The sequence below is a fragment of the Colobus angolensis genome, unplaced genomic scaffold (genome assembly GCF_000951035.1).
Source record: "Colobus angolensis palliatus isolate OR3802 unplaced genomic scaffold, Cang.pa_1.0 Scaffold152, whole genome shotgun sequence".
NCBI lineage: Eukaryota > Metazoa > Chordata > Mammalia > Primates > Cercopithecidae > Colobus > Colobus angolensis.
This window is the reverse complement of record NW_012114622.1, coordinates 4,459,896-4,477,509: the sequence shown is the minus strand read 5'-3', so window position 1 is coordinate 4,477,509 and position 17,614 is coordinate 4,459,896. Positions and strand designations below refer to the sequence as shown.

The window sequence follows — 17,614 nt, the reverse complement described above, 5'->3', positions numbered from 1 at the left end:
ATTCCATGCACCCTGGCATTCCACAAGATACCTGAAAATACACATGGCCACCGAAACCGGAGAGATTTGACAAACTCTTTTGATCCCAATATATATGTTGACTTGATAGGAGTCCCTAGGGTGTCACCTAATAAATTTAAGGCCCAAAACCAAATAACTGCTGGGTTTGAGTCAGCACTCTTCTGGTGATCAACTATTAAGAGTGTGAATTGGATTAACTACATCTACTATAATCAACAGAGATTCACCAGTTATGCTTGGAATGCCCTCAAAGGGATGGTTAGCCAGTTTGATGCCACCAGCCGAATGGCCTGGGAAACAGGCTTGCGTTAACACATGATACTAGCAGAAAAAGGAGATGTATGTGTTATGCTGGGAGGAAAATGTTGTACTTTCATTCCTAACAATACTGCCCCAGATGGGACCATCACAAAAACTTTTCAAGGGCCGATAACTCTAGCCAATGAACAGTCAGAGAATGCTGGAATTGATGACCCATTTACGTGTTGGGTAGAAGGTTGGTTTGGAAAATGGAAAGGCATGATAGCTTCAATCCTTTCATCTCTTGTAATTGTGGCAGGAGTCTTAACAGCAGTGGGATGTTGTGCCTCTAAGTCCATTCTTTGGGTTTGGATGGGTGACTGTGTTTCTCACAAGAAGCAATACTTTCCAGCTCATTTCATGAGGCTAGCATAAGGTTCATACCAAATCTTGAGGAAGGTAATAAATGAAAATTACATGTTAATTTGATTTATGAATGTACATGCAAAAATCTTAAAGAAAATATTAACACATTTAATTCAACAATTTATAAAAAGTGTCATACATCATGAGCAATTTTGATTTATCCAGGAAGGCAATATTAGTTTAAATTTTTTAAAATTAATGTAATTAACACATAAGTGATAAGAGTTTAGTTATATAGGCAAATCTCAGTAAATGAAGGAAAAAGAACTTTATATGATTTAACATAAATTCAAGAAAATATATTAGCAAAATAAAAGTTTCTTAACCCAATATAGAGCACTTATATCCCAAAGAGACTTTTAAAAAGCTAACCAACCTCATTCTTAAATGTATATGAAATAGCAAAGGGCCAACAAGAGCCAATTCCCAAAAAAAGAAAAAACAAGGTGAGCGTCTTTGCCCTACCAGTTATCAAGACTTACCACATAAAAATATATTGTAATCAAAGCAGTACATTACTGTGAAGGGAAAGACAAACTGACAAACTGAAGAGAAACAAAAGCAGATCTGCACGTATATGCAGTAGTGATATTTTACAGGATGGTCATTGCAGATTAACAGGAGATGCTGCCAGGACAATTGTTTATGAAAGTAAAAAAAAAAAAAGAAGGAAAGAACAAACTTGGACCTTGCCCAGCATCATCACTAATCATCCCTTCCCACATTTACTCTTCTTTCACACACAAGTGTCTATCTCTGTGAACAGCAATACCATCCACCCATTTACCCAAGCTGTGAACCTGGAAGCCCCCTTGCCTCCTTTTATTGCCCCAACATCATATTCTATTAATCCTCAAGTCTATCCCTCTTTTTACCAATCCTTTACTTCATTAACTCCTACGAAGTCTTCAGGAGTCAGTTCTACCACATTTTAAGAAAACTCAGGTTAGGTTCTCCTCCTATGTGCTCCCATCACACTTGTAACCTGTCGTCATACTTGCACTATTGTAATTGCCAGTCTATATTTAGGTAAGTTTCTGAAGACCTTCTACAAATTATTTGAGGAAGAGTATCTTGTGTGGTTCATAGTTTTATTTTTGGTGCATAATATCATGCGAGAATATATGGTAAACATTCAAAAATATTTGAAGAATACATCAATTAATCAATAAATGATTTTATGGATGAATAGATACAAACTGAATAAAAAAGTAACTGAATTCTACAACTGAAACATGTGAAATGTGTTTATGTTCATTATTTTGGTGGGTTTTTTTTGCAATTTTCTCCAAATATATTCCTTTTTTTGCCAAATAGATTTAGTTTAAGGCGGTATTATTTCAGGCTATTTTAAAACCACTTTTGTCACATTCCTTCTTCACGCTGATTAAAGATATTTAACATGTAAGCAAAAATATTCCAAGTTCTATTTTTCCAGAATGATGTTTCTCTGAGAGGGAATAAATCATTCATCTTGCAGCATAACACAGGTTATTACAGAAATTTTAAAAATAATTATCTTTCCTCTTCAAATAAAACATTAATTAGAATTGTCTGGAACATCTTAGGTACCCCAATACATTTTTGTTGAATGAATGAGAGATTAAAGGTATAAACTGTGTTCAATATTTTTTAAAATCTAGACATGACCCTTCTTCTATATTTATTATTATGTTTTTGTCATTTCTTTCTGAAGGAGTTTGATTGGCCGATACAAGGACTGCTTGTTCCGAGCAGTCCTCCCATGAAGAAACCCATCTGTAAGACAACGGAGCCATATGCCCCTGTGCGACTCAGAGTTTTGCGGAATGGAGACAAGAATAGAAACAGATCCTTTACTATCCTTGGTCCAGACATTTCACCTGGATGGAAAACACAGTAAGAACAACTTGTTCATACTTATTAAATACACTTTCTAGTTTCTACAGATTTTTGTGTTCTTCATTGTGGACGTTTTTCTGTGGGAATTCTGTATTTATTTAGCAAAAGGGCTCTCATATTGATATTTGAAGATGAAAACAGAGACTAGGACTCATTTAGTTTCTTCATCAGGAATTTGATTTGAACTCTGCTGATACAGAAGTTAATGGATTAGAAATGAGTAGCTCTGATTTTTAAAAGTTCTATTTTTAAAAATTCTATGATCAATGTATATTTGAATTAGCATTTTTGCTTGAGTTTTGTAAATGTGTCTTGAAATAATTGAACTCAACATCCTTCTTAAATATAATTTTGTAACTCCTCATTTAAGTTAAATTATACACGATTATGTTTAAATCTTTATAATATTTAATGAACAAATATAGTTCTCAAAAGTATAACTTTATATAATTTATAGTCTTCCTTGGAATAACATTTCAAAAGTTTATCACCCTAGAAAAGCATTTATTGACATTTTAGCTTACCTTATTATTGGAATAAAATTTTCCCAATAGCCAATATTTTCTCCAACATTGAAGAAAAATCGCCCACTGTATTTTCATTTTATGACAAAAGGCATCATAGATCACTGAAGAGCTCTGATGTAAAGAATGAGTTAAACACATTGTTTCTCATATTATGAGCAGCGATATTACTTCTTGACCTTTCTTTTGAGATGTTTAGAATATTTGAGGCTGCTGATAATAGTTTAATATTACTTTCTTCACATTGATCAAATATACTTCATACATCGCTGAACAATGAGTAACAGATTGGCTGACCACTGAACTGCCTGTAAGGATGATAAAGTAAAAAATTAATCTTCAAAGTAAAGTCAAGCCTGAAATTGAATTCTTTGACGCATACATTTCATAATTAGCTCATTCTGCTAGATGTAAAATGTGAGGGTAATGTCCTTAAAGTAATGTATGACTCTTCAAAAATAACACCCAAAGTTAACACAAAATTTCTGTTTCTTCCTACATTCATTTTTTTTCTTGTTTTGCATCTTTAATTGTGGCTCAAAGTTACATACAGATATTATCTTATCACATCAATGTTTTAAAATGCATGGTTCAGTCAGGTAATCCAAACAAATTTTAAGAGATTGAAATGGTAAATTTGGACAACTGTTCTAGCAGAGAATATATGAAATGCTGTGCTGCCCATTTGCTATGTTCATGGAACAGTGTGTCCCAGTTCATTAAGTATTCAGGTATTAGAGTCACTTAGTTCACCATGTGAATTAATTACTCCCAAATAATTAAAATACACTGGCATACACTTAACACTAAAACTCTACTACATATAGTTTAATTTCTCTGCTGATTCACAAAGTGTTCTATAAGATCATCAATAGCATTCCCCCACACCGCCCCCTGACAACCCACACCAGAGCTGTATGTAAGTACTGGTTCACAGAAGGTTTAAATGGAAAGTCTTGGCTTACATTGCAGGGTGGCTGCATTGTCCAGCTTCAGAGAGCTCTGCTCACATGGTTATCTGTATGAATGGCATCCTAGAGTTGTGCCAGGCAGAACCCTTGCTGTGCCTCAGTGTATTTAATACATACAAGTTACATATCTTCCAGAAGAAATAACTTCTATTGACATATAAGCATATATTACTTTCATTAACTTGAAACTCATTTATAAGAAGGAGTGTTGGGCTGTTTAGTGTCTTTACAAGCAAAATCATGCTAGAATAATGAAATATAGATATACTTTAACCAAATCTTGCTCTAGTAACATGCTGTCCTTCAGCTATTTAGTAATTTACTGGAGATAGTTTTGAGGAGATTTTTTTGTTGTTATTAGTTCTTTCATCTACAAAGCCTAAGGAAAATCAAATAGTATTTGTTCATTAATTAGTCAGTTATTACTCTAGTAAGTGACAAGATCTTGTCAATTAGTCTTAATAATGACTGTCGAGTTCATATAAATTAAGACCTTCATAATTTTTCTTGTGTCACAGGCAAATTTCATCTCTCAGAAATGTAAGTTAAACAAGAAAAATTTTATAAGTGATATTTAAGGAATTTTAAGAGGAAAGGCCCAAGATGAGGCTCTGAAGTAAATTTTATATTTTATATTATTTCAGTATATGTATTACTTATTAGTAAGTTATGATCTCTGAACTTACTCGAGCTCCCTAATAGAGCTTGTAAGGCCTTTTATGATCTATCCCTGCATATTTCTCTAGCTCTATTTCCTATCAACACTCCCCCTATTCCCACTCTCAAACCACCCGCCACCACTTTCCAACACTTCCTATGTACTTAAATAATAAAAGTCTTTTGAGAATAAATTTAGATTTCCTTTCCAAATATTGACCCTAAATATGAGATGCTCTCTCCTCTCGAGTTAGTTGTGGCTGCTATGTACTCCACTACTCCAGCCCTGGGCCTTCCACCAGTACAGCACCTACCGTTCTGTTTCGTGATTATCTGCTTATGTTTCATCCATGAGACAGAGAACAGGGATGCTTCATTCATAGCAGATGTACAATTTGCTGTTACAATCATAGATCATTGTGTTCTGATGAATCAAGTTTTAAGGTATTAGAGAGTCACTTTGTTAACTACATGATTAAGGGCCCACATAGGCCTTAAATTAGTGACCACTCAATGAATGAATGGTTAGCTATATTTGATCACCATTTGCAGTGAATGAATGATTAATTATGAAGTATTTGATAACTACTTCATTTAATAAAATATACAGATTCTAAAAATGCACAAAATAGTTTTCTAACTTAAAACTATGAGCAGATATATATTCAAATTAAGCATCTTTTTCTATGATCATCATTGTTTATTTTTCAGCTTAAAAATTTTAAATTTGGGGTTAATAGTAAGACAATATACTAGTAAAATTTACAGGTAAAATGAATGCAATCTCTGAATTTTCTTCAAAGTTGAAAAATTTATATTTCATAGTGGTCAGCATTATTAGAAGAGAAATAAGATAGTGAAAATGTATTGTCTTATAAAATTACTCAGTATGAATATTTATATAATAACACCATGTTATTTAATATTCAATATGAAGTTAAATATTTCATTGTGATAGGTTTTGAAACTGTATATTTTATTTTATTTTATTTTTATTTTTATTTTTTTTTTTTGAGACGGAGTCTCGCTCTCTCGCCCAATCTGGAGTGCAGTGGCCGGACCTCAGGTCACTGCAAGCTCCGCCTCCTGGGTTTATGCCATTCTCCTGCCTCAGCCTCCCGAGTAGCTGGGACTACAGGCGCCCGCCACCTCGCCCGGCTAGTTTTTTGTATTTTTTAGTAGAGACGGGGTTTCACTGTGTTAGCCAGGATGGTCTCGATCTCCTGACCTCGTGATCCGCCCGTCTCGGCCTCCCAAAGTGCTGGGATTACAGGCTTGAGCCACCGCGCCCGGCCGAAACTATATATTTTAAAGACAGAGATTACTTTAGGGTAAGTCATGATAAATTGAGACCTTATAATTTTTCATATATTAAAGTATGTCAAGAGATAATTGACAGTGTATTCTGACATATCAAACAAATCTTGGATCATTTGTTTCAGAAGTGTTCACACGGAAAAGAAAGAGAAAATCTGTGTCACTAAATATTCTGAAACAGAAATGGACCAGATAGAATTTCACCAATTTTTGGAAAGGTAAACACTTAACATTCTAAATGCAAATGCGTTTTCCACTTAAATAACTGAATGATTATTTATAACAGATAACATACTATATATATGATATATACATATATATAGCATATACTATATATATGGTATATATAGTTAAGCATATACTATATATGGTATATATAGTTAAGCATATACTATATATATAGTTAAGTATATACTATATACATACTTAAATATATATAGTATGTTATATTTGGTTTATATTTGCTTGCATTAAGGATGGAGTAGTGAAATTTTTATATTTCACCTATTATAAACCGATTTAAATATATATAAATTTGGTTTATAATAGGTTAAATATTTTATTTACATATATATATATATTGCATATATACCTACCTAAGAAAATCAGTTGTTAATATAATGATTCTGGAGTTTCTAATCTGTGGTATATATAAAGCATGTGAGCCTATGATACCAATGGTAATTAATATAATATTTTTCCCCTAAATGTCAAGGTCTAGCAAATTCCCCTAGCTTTCAGAATCACCAGTTCTGTAAATATAAATTAATGTCATTTAAAAAATATATTTCACAATTTACAGCACCTTTCTTTGGTTTATATTTGGGTGAATTAAGAGTGGGGTAGTTAAATTTTTATATTTTACCTATTATAAACCGATTTTTAAAATATGACTGTCTTAGTCTGTTTTGTGTTACTATAAAGAAATACCTGAGACTGGTTAATTTATAAAGTACAAAGGTTTATGTGGTTCATGATTCTGATGGCTAGAAAGTTCAAGATTGGGCATATGCATCTGGTGAAGGCTTCAGGCGGCTTCCATTCATGGCAGAAGGTAAACAGGAGCTGGCAAATGCAGAGACCACATAGAGGAGAAGAAGTAAGAGAGAGAGGGAAGGTGCCAGCATCTTTTTAACAATCAATCAGCTCTCAACTAACTAATAGAGTGAGAACTCACTAATTTCTGGTTGGGGAGGGCATTAATCTATTTATGAGGGATCTTCTATCATGACTCAAACACCTCTCATTAGGCCTCATCTCCATCATTGGAGATCAAATTCAACATGAGGTTTGCAGAGGACAAACATCTAAACCATAGCACTAACATATATCATGTTTATGAAATATGTTGTAATTTTTCTTTAATCAGTATTTTCTTACCAAATCAAGAATTAGATCACTGCTGAAAGGTTGGAGCACTTGGTATGAACTTTTTCACAAAATATGCCTTGTCGAATATGAGGGGATAGTTTTATTGAGTTTAAGGAAAATTATGCTATCTTTAGTTATTTAATAATTCACTCTGGACAATTTTGAGGTTCTCTTTGTCATTGATTTTTCCATCTACAAAACTGAAGTATGATTTAACGGTATAATAAGTCCCATTTTAGAATAACAGATACAGGACTTTTGTTGTTGTTGTTGGTACCTTCTACTTTCTGTAAAGTTGCTGGCAACATAGAATATTGGAAAGACCACAGGATTAGGAGGCAACGGAACTTATTTTAACCCCAGCATTGCCACTAATTAGCTGGAAGTCTTCAGCAAAGCCCTGTCCTTCTCCAAGGCTTGTTTTCCTCAACTGTTAAATCAACAGTCATCTGTTGTATTCATATTATGTACATCAGCCAGTGTTGGATGTTCTGCTGGAGGTTTTTGGTGTCTTTCTTTTCTTTTCTCTTCTCTTCTCTTCTCTTTTCTCTTCTCTTCCTGTCTCTCTCTCTCTCTCTCTCTCTCTCTCTCTCTCTCTCTCTCTCTTTCTAGAACAAGGCATTGCTTGCTCTTAAGGAACTCCCAACTAACTTTTGGGGAAGAAAATTTGCTTAGTGAAACAATCAGAAAGCCACATGCAGCAGTCTTTAACCATACAGAATTGAAAATGATCAAGCGATCATTTATATGATGATATATTTCCTGGTTTACATTTAACCAGGACGAGAGAGAACATTGTAAGGGGCAGCTGTCAGAGAAGGTCACATGGAGAAGAAAGAAAATGAGACAAAAATCCAAAGCAAGAAGATAAAGAAAAGGAGAAAGCACATGACCATAGCTTCTCGAAGGTTTTGTTACCGTTTGGAAGGAACTGATTAGCATAAGAGCTCCACTGCTGCGGAGCTGTAGCTGACTGTGGATCTGGGAGGCATAGCTCCTTTCTTTAAAAATAGGGATCTTGCTATGTTGCCCAGGCTGATCTTGAACTCCTGGCCTCAAGTGGTCCTCCTACCTTGGCCTCCCCAAGTGCTGGGATTACAGGTATGGAATACCATACCCAACCTGCTTTATTTACTTCTAAGCTAGCCTTAGAGAAATGGGGGGCCTGATTATCTGTTTAATTGCTTTATCCCATTGAGGAAATAAAATTTAGAAACATTATAAAGCTATGTCTTGCTGATGAGCATAAAGTCAACTGAAGTTCACTTACTGTAAACAGTACATTCTAACACAAAATATATTTAGGAAGAATCTTCCACTTCTTCCATAGGCAGGATATCCTCACAGTATTGTTTAGGAAATGCTCCATCAGTCTCCTGTAGCTCTACTTTTTCCTCACAATTCCATCTATTTACATCTGTCCTAAAGCTTGCTGTCTAGGGTCCAGCCTCTCCCACCTCCAGCCCATTTTCCACCTTTCTGACAGTTAACTTTCTGAAAAGCAGACCTGATAACACCACGTAATTGCTGTAATGCCTTCAGTGGATTTCTGCTGCTTATGGGCTAGAAGGCAGGTTCCTCAGTCTGGAATCCTAAGTACTTTAGTTGGTTTCTAATTTCTTTTTCAGTTTCATCTGGTCCATACCTTCCTCATGTCCATACACTCAGCTCCAGTCTAGTGCTTTTTGATGAAATCCTGTTTATCCTTTAAAACCCAACCCAAATGTCACTCCCTTAGAGAAGGCTTCTCTGGAAAAATTGTTTTCCCCTCTGTTCTCACAGCACACTAGCCAGGTGCCTATGGCAGCACCTGTGACTTCTTATTACACTTCAGTGGCTCACCTTTCTCTTCCCCGACCAGATTCAGGGCTCCTCAGGGAACCACAAAACTGTCATTCATCTCAAAATCCACAGGGCTTGTCCAGTGCTTGTTTGGGAGGGCAGGGGGTTGTGGGAGTGGGAAATCAGTGTTCAATGTTTAACCAGGCTAAAAACGTCTGTTTCAAAGGTAGTTAAAGGGCTATAGTCATCACTTCTGGTGGAGGGAGCTGAGGAACTTGGTGACAAATTAGACTTTGACAACCTTGGAGAAAGAGCAAAACTACATCAGAAAAAGCCAAGGAAGATTTTTTTTAGGTAGGAGAAAGAACACAGGCACAGAAATAGAAAAAGTGTGGGGCATACCAAGGACCGAAAAGTCAATAGCAGTGTTTCTAGCTATTAATTGGTCATGTCTGGGACCGTGCTAAGAGCCCTTTTCAAAATCAACCTTTAATCTTCACAGAAACCCTGGAAGGTAAGAAATCTAGCCTTAGACAGGTTAAATAATTTACCGAAGTGCCACACTTTGGAGAGGAAAATGAGACTCAAATGGGTCTGATGGGCCCCAGAGTCCAGCTTATGACTAACAGTCCTGTGGAGAGAGTTGTCATTATGGATTCAGGGCCCTGATTTCTTTTATTTTCTCCCTTGGCTGCTGGAAGCTTTCTGTATGCAAGGTCAATTTTTGTGTCTTTTATTACAGGTGCACTGAGATTTTAAATTTACCTTCTGCAGCTCGGAGATTGTACAATGAAAAGGGGAAGGAAATATTTGCCTTAAAAGACCTGCAAAGAGATGAACTGGTAAAGACATGGATTTGAAACTGGCAATATTAATTTATGAATACCCCATCCAAGAAAGAATGCCCTTAAATATAAGAAGCTTTCCATTTTAATCCTTATTTTCTCTCAGAATTATCCTAACGGAGCAAGCATCAGAAAATAATACTAACAGCTAACATTATTCAGAGCTTCCTATGTGTCTGGCATGGTTTTCAGAGTGGTATATAAATTAAACTTTTTTTTTTTTTTTTTTGAGACGGAGTCTCGCTTTGTTTACCCAGGTTGGAGTGCAGTGGTGCAGTCTTGGTTCTCTGCAACCTCCGCCTCCCATGCTCAAGCAATTCTCCCACCTAAGCCTCCAGAGTAGCTGGGATTATAGGCATGTGACACCATGCCTGGCTAATTTTTTGTCTTTTTGGTAGAGATGGACTTCAACATGTTGCTCAGGCTGGTCTCAAACTCCTGAGCTCAGGTGATCCACCTGCCTCAGCCTCCCAAAGTGGTGGGATTACAGGTGTGGGCCACCGCGCCCGGCCGAATTAATCTACTTAATATTCATCACGATCCTAGACTCTAGAAATTAAGGAAGAAACTGGAGAAGGCCAAATTGTTAATCATTTGTAATTTCTGTCTCCTGCTCTGAAGGAGGTAAATTCTCTGCTCTTTTTGAGAGCTTCAAAATGTAGTTGTTTAATGGTTTCTTACTAAATGGTCATTTCACTTTTTCGGGACAAAATTATGTCTACTTTTTTCACACACTCTATTTGGGTGACTGGAGAAGGCTGAAAAGCAGAAGGACTTTAGCAGCCCAGCCTTTCCCCTCATTTATAGAATTTGAGGCATCCGTTTGAAAAATCAAAAAAAAAAAGATACCTTCCTTGATTGATGCCTACAATTCTTTGAACAGAGAACAAAGCTTGTACCATTTCGTCAGAACTCAACTCAGGCCCTGAACCTAAATAGTCCTGGAGAGAGTCTTAAACAGAAGTATCAATGGCCAATATCAGAGGCAGAATGGCAGGGTGGAGAGTCTGTTGTTCTCAGAGACTGCTAGATCTCATTTTGAATGCTAATGTCATCTCTCCAAGTGTTTTGTGTGTTTGTTTTTAGTGTTTTTGTTTGTTCTGCTGTGCTATTCACTGTGGGTTTTTGTTTTTGTTTTTGTTTTTGAGACGGAGTCTCGCTCTGTCGCCCAGGCTGGAGTGCAATGGCGCGATCTCGGCTCACTGCAACCTCCGCCTCCCGGGTTCACGCCATTCTTCTGCCTCAGCCTTCCGAGTAGCTGGGACTACAGGCGCCCTCCAGCAAGATCGGCTAATTTTTTTGTCTTTTTAGTAGAGACGGAGTTTCACCGTGTTAGCCAGGATGATCTTGATCTCCTGACCTCGTGATTCGCCAGCCTTGGCCTCCCAAAGTGCTGGGATCACTGGCGTGAGCCACCGCGCCTGGCCCACAGTGGGTTTTTTAAAGAATGAATTTAAGGTAGATTACATTAAATCCTACAATACAAAAAATTAATTTAATGGTAAGTATAGATGAGGCCACCATGGCAAAGCAGGTATGAGTGGAAGGAGGATAAGATGGAGCCAGGAGTGATTGTATATTTGCTAGAAATTAATCTGTCACTGCTCTGAAGAATAACATGAAGATGGAAACATAAACAGTTAGTTACATCATTAAATATGTCCAAAAGAGAAAAAGGAATCTGTTGTTCAAAAGAAGAAATTTTTGGCCGGGCATGGTGGCTCACACCTGTGATCCCAGCATTTTGGGAGGCCAAGGCGGGTGGATCACCTGAGCTCAGGAGTTGAAGACCACCCTGAGCAACATGGCGAAACCCTGCCTCTACTAGAATACCAAAAATTAGCTGGGCGTAGTGGTAGGTGCCTGTAATTCCAGCTACTCAGGAGGCTGAGGCATGAGAATCACTTGAGCCCTGGAGGCGGAGGTTGCAGTGAGCCGAGATCGTGCCAGTGCTCTCTAGCCTGGGCTACAGAGTGAGAGTCCATCTCTCAAGACCCAAGTTTCCCCGGGGTCTTCTACATAGAATGTCAGATGTTTTTAATAATGACTTTGCAATGACCAGAAAAGTCAGCACTGAGGTTCTCTTTCTTCTTACTGAGCCTTTTTCAATATATCACTTTCTTTTCTCATCTGTAAAGAAATATTTATCTATTTAAGGACATTTAAGAAATACATAAAAGCAAAAAAAGGAGGAGAGGAGGAAAAGTATCATCCATAATCTTGTCACCTGGAAATATCCGCACTGACATTTTGGTGTTTGTACTACAAATTCATTTATACCAGGGGTCATTAAACATTTTCGGTAAAGAATGATATAGTAGATATTGTAGGTTTTGTGGGCCATATGGTGCCTGCTGTATATCAGCTCTGCTCTGATGCATGAAAGCAGCCAGACAACATGCAAATGAATGGGCATAGCTGTATTCTAATAAAACTGTACTCACAAAGAGAGGCAGGGGACCAGATTTGGGTTTTAGGGATAGTTCCCCAATCTCTAATTTTGCCAATCTCTAACTTATTCCTTCTTTCCTTCTTTCCTACCTTCCTCCCTCTCTCCCTGCGTCCCTCCCTTGCTCCCTTCTTTCCTCCCTTCTTTTCTACCTCCTTCCCTCCCTCACTCCCTTCCTCTTTTCTTCCTTCCTTCCCTCTTCTTCTTAAACAATTATTTTTTTAAAGTTTTGTTTTCAAATAATTATAGATTCACAGGATGTTGCAAAAATAATATGGTACAATACAAAGACAGTTTTTTCACTTAATACAAAACTCTTGAAATTCATTAAAGTTGTTGCCTTTATCAGCAGTTTGATTTTTTTGAAAGTACTGAGTGGTATTCCATGGCACCACAGTTTTCTTTAATCATTCACCTATTATATTAATAGTACATTTTGATTTTTTTGATTGTCTCCAGTTTAGATTATTACAGATAATGCTGCCGTGACAATTATATACAGGGTAAGAGATGCTTTGTTTGATAGGTGTATGTTTCATGTGGAGAACATTGGATCAATCCTGACCTGTCCATTGCTCAGCAAAAGAAACAAATCTTCCTGAGGAACCTAGCATCAGACATTTCCAAAATTCAAATCTTCTGTAGCATACGTAAAATAGAAGGTAAGCATTGGAATTATTTACCTTAATATATGCAGCCAAAATGAAAGGCTTGATGATACTGTTTTTAAAAAAGTCAAAGTTTGTTTAAACAGGTAATATTTCACCTCTGCATCTTGCTGTTTAACTCTTTAAAGTCATTTATATGTTTGACAAGGTTGAGTATTTTAGTTCACACTACAGTTTGAATGTGCAAAGAAAACATAATCTTTTTATTTTGTCGTTAACAGATCTGACCTTCTTTGTGAGCCTCATGCATTCTCCAGTCATGTTTACATTTTGTTCCATCCATTAATTTAATTAGTCCCTTTAGGGAGAGCTTTCAGATTTCTCTATATCCAGACTCTCATGTTAAGTTCCTCTCTAAGATAGACAGAAAGCACTTGGGATGCAGATGTTCTTGCTTCCTGGGCTTTGCTGGCTAAAGTCTGTGACTGGAGTGACTTGTGGTTCCTTCTTTTGGTTCAGACGATACTCTGGGTGGGTGTGCTTCCTCCCTGACTCAGCCTTCTCTCTGCTTCCTGTGGCCCTCTGGAGCCTGGCTATGACTGAGTGGGCATCTCTGCAGTCCTTGCTACAGAGCCACCTCACCCCTGCTTGGCATGCACTTTTGGAAAGTTCCCCAAAAAGATTCTCAGCAACTCCTGGGTCTTAGCTGCACCTCCCAGAAACCAGATCCCAGTTCATGTGGCTGGCTGTGCTTCAGACTGGAGTAGCAAGGGTAGCTCGAAAGGGGACGTCATCATGGTGTCCTCAACAATGAGTGGTGTCCTAAACAATGGACAGTGTCCTGTTTCCCCAGTTTAACTAAGATACCCAAAGTGAAGACTGTAGAGACAATCAGGATACACTGTGCTAGTTTTCTGGCTTTCTCTGTCTTGTGCCCCAAATCCCCTCTAACTCAGGAGTGGTGGTTTTTCTCCAGGTCAGTCCTAAAGTTAAACCCTTGATACACTAAGTGGGAACTACAGGCTTTTGGAGAAACCATAGATCATGACTGTATCATCCTAACTTCCACGGTCGACGGCAGTATGCTGTTTGAATGTCAAAAACTATCTTTGGACTTTTGCTTTTCTTTAAGTTCTGATTTCCTCATGATCCTCCTCCTTCCCTTAAGTTGTCTCCAGGAACCAGGACAAAAGTCTGTAGAGAAAAGAAAAAGAGACAAAAAAAAAATAGTATAATTTAAAACATTGCCCTATGATATATATTGAACACTGTATAGTAAAACTTTGCATGTGTCATTCAAGGCTTTCACTGGGACTGGGATTGGGACTTCCACTGATGAGTTTTGGATCCCAGAGAATGATCCCAGAGAATGATCTAAATAATGTAGCCCATTTGAATAATTACAATATAGAATAATTAACTGATCTTTGGCAAGACCTATTTTTAGTATTTTTGACTAAGAATATCTTGAGAGTAAAGAATCTACAAAAATTAAAATTAAATTCAACTGAGTTTAATAAGTAACCTATGAATAGACCAAATAGATGGATTTTCTTTTTGCATTTGTATTTTAGTGTGTGTTTCTAAATTCCTGATGCTCTGCAATTGTAACTAATATGTCCTTGCAATTTGTGAATTTCTGCTCAGCTCTTGTTTTAGAAGTCCAAAGTAACATTGTATCTGGAAGCAAGCTTGCTGTGCATAAACCTGTAGCAATTTTTGGAGAAGAGAAGCAAGTTACAGAACCAGAAGAAAAGCAAATGCAAAAAGATGCTCTAACAACGGAAAATGCTTCCAGTGAAATTCTGTAAGTAATCAATGCAGCCCGAAAAGCTACCTGGCTGCTGTTTGAACTCAGCTCATTAGCCCGATAACAGCACAGAGCCCATGCAGGGAGCTCATGCCAAGTTTGTGAAACTAATGGCAGGTGAAGAGCTAGTATTTAATTAGTTTTCCAGCAAAATGATACAACTACAGCTTCAATGTTCAACCATCACAATGATCTTTTTTCAGTAATACTGTTATGTTATTATTTTTAAAAGGCTAGAATTTTAGGATAGAAAACATTTATTTGAGGAATTCATCAAGTTTTGTTTCCATAAATATTGACTTCAGGATAAATTAAGCTTCTTCCCTAAGTTCAAGTTAGACACGTTAATATACAGTTATCATTCTGGATCACTGAAATAGCTTTCTGATTGCTCTCTGTTGCCATAATATCTTCCTTCCAATTCCCCTCCAAGTTAAACTGTAGACAATTAACTTTCTAATGCACAATCCTTTTCACATAGTTTTTTAAGGGCTACCTATTGCAGACAGAAAAACTTATTCATCTGGAATCCCAAGACCTTCTGACCTTGGTTCATGCCTGTCATTGACCCTCATTTGAATTCCCATGCCCGCTGTCTCTCTCTGCCACATGAATTCCAACCTCCAGCTCAGCAACGACAAGCTGTCGCCTGCATATTGCACATTCTGTTTATGTTCTGTTGCAGACCTCTGAGCCATATACGAATTTCTCTCCACTGCAGTGCCTTTATTTGCCCCATACTTATCTGTAGAATGACTCTTTAGCATTGAAGTCAATTACAGCAATGACTGTACGTGGCAATGTACTTGTCAGTCCCTCTCTCCCTTGCCTACCCCTCCCTCTACCAGCCTGGGAACTGTTGAGGGCAAAGACTCTGTCACGTGGGTTCTAATCATCATTTACTGAATAAACGAAGGAAAGATTGAATGTGTTTCAAGTTATAAAACCAAAAATACCTGACCAATTACCACTGCAATAATTGTGAGAATAATTTATTTATCATTGTTATGAATTGTTTCTATCCTCAATTTTAAGAATATGAACTTTTAGGAACCAAACTTCCTTATTCGGATAGGTGATTCATTTGGTCCTATAACTGACAGTAACAAAGGCACGAGAAGGCATTTTTCAGAGAGAATGATTGGTCTTAGATAGCATCTTTCTCAACAGTCAAGGAATTGACCACAAACTTTCACATCCCCTTCTAAAGAAAGCGTCATCTATCCTTTGAGTAATTTAGTCTGCACTTGGAAAAAAAATAAACAAAGTAAGAGAAAAGAAAAACATTTTTGAGAGCAAAGATTCCCATTGTTCTGAATCAGAGATTTCATGAAGGCCTGGGGTCCTTGAGGTTAAAAGTGATTGGGTTCTCTCAGAGTACAATGCAGGCATCTCCTGCATATTCCAAGCAGGCTCTTTTGCTGAAGCCTCTTCTTGAATACTCCTAATAACAGAGAGATCACTGTTTTCAAGGAGGCCCATTCTAACATTTAAGTAATTGTTTAGAACATCTCCATCTTATTATTCCATGTGTTTCTCTGTATTATGCCTTATTCCTCTTCTACTTGGCAGCTCTTAAACTATTTGAAATATTTTTTAATACCCTGGGTTATCTATTTTCCAGGCTGTCACTAGTCATTTGAACCATTTCTGATGACACAATCCTGAAATCATCCTAAATCATCTTACATTAGGAAGTCACTGTAAGATTTTTCCCAGACTTTCTTAAATGTGCTTGTTTGGAGGTTTTTGCATATTTGAAAAATGGGATGATTTAAGGAGGGACATGCATAAAGCCAGCAGCTAGAACATCAGTCTAGAAGGATCCTTCTTGATTGCTTTTTTATCATAAAGGTGTCTGGCACAAACAATAAGAAAAATGGAAAAGAAATTCTGGTAGCACTTGCCTACCATTTTTGTGGTTTGCAGGAAAAAAAAGACTTTTGGAACATAGAGAGTGGGGCAAACTTTCTCATTTCCTCACTGAATCACAGGTACCTGCCCACCTCTTAAGCCTCGTCTAGAACTACCATCCCCTCACTCACTGTGTGTCACACCACTGTCTGTCTGTTCTTCAAATGGGCTAACCATAATCTTGCTTCATCGCCTTTTCATTTGTTCTTTTCTCTGCTTGGAATGCTCTCCCTCTAGATCCTCACGTGACTGGCTCCTTCCTGTTGCCTATGTCTCAATTCAAACATCACCTCTCAGAGAAGCCTTCTTTGACTCCATTGCTAAAGTAAACCTTACCCCATCCCAGTCAACTTCCATTACAATATCCTATTTTATTCAATGTATGGCATTTATCTTGTTTATTCATCTACTTGTCTATTTAATCTCTCTTCTTCCCACTAGAATGTAAACTCCGTGAGCACTGATAACTTACCTGTCTTGTAGATGTTCAATAAATATTGATTAAAGGAGTGAATAACTAATGAATGATTTGTTCTATGAATGAACAAATCAATTAATAAAGCAAGATGGACTGAAAAATGACTGTTCTAAAACTGACCTGACTATACCTTATTTGCCAGGAAGTTCAAGAGCTGATAGAGAAATTCCGAGTAAGAAAATTAAACCTCTGGATTTGGGTGAAGAATCTTCTTTGCATCTGTCTAATTTTGTTAAAGCTAAGAATGACTTTTTTTCCCTCTCTTTTCCTCAAAGAAATGGAATTGGTGAGAAAGCTGTGGTTTTTATTTTTAACACAAG

At 37.1% G+C, this 17,614-nt stretch overlaps 1 protein-coding gene across 1 annotated transcript in view; it reads left to right on the top strand.

Annotated features, from left to right (window-relative positions):
* Positions 1–17,614, top strand: part of DCDC5 (doublecortin domain containing 5) — an 83,860-nt gene that overhangs the window by 11,175 nt on the left and 55,071 nt on the right. The window contains exons 2-5 of the mRNA XM_011936411.1: positions 2,384–2,565; positions 9,933–10,032; positions 13,011–13,146; positions 14,740–14,899. Of these exons, the coding sequence (XP_011791801.1) occupies positions 2,384–2,565; positions 9,933–10,032; positions 13,011–13,146; positions 14,740–14,899 (578 nt within the window). The remainder of the gene's footprint in view (positions 1–2,383; positions 2,566–9,932; positions 10,033–13,010; positions 13,147–14,739; positions 14,900–17,614) is intronic.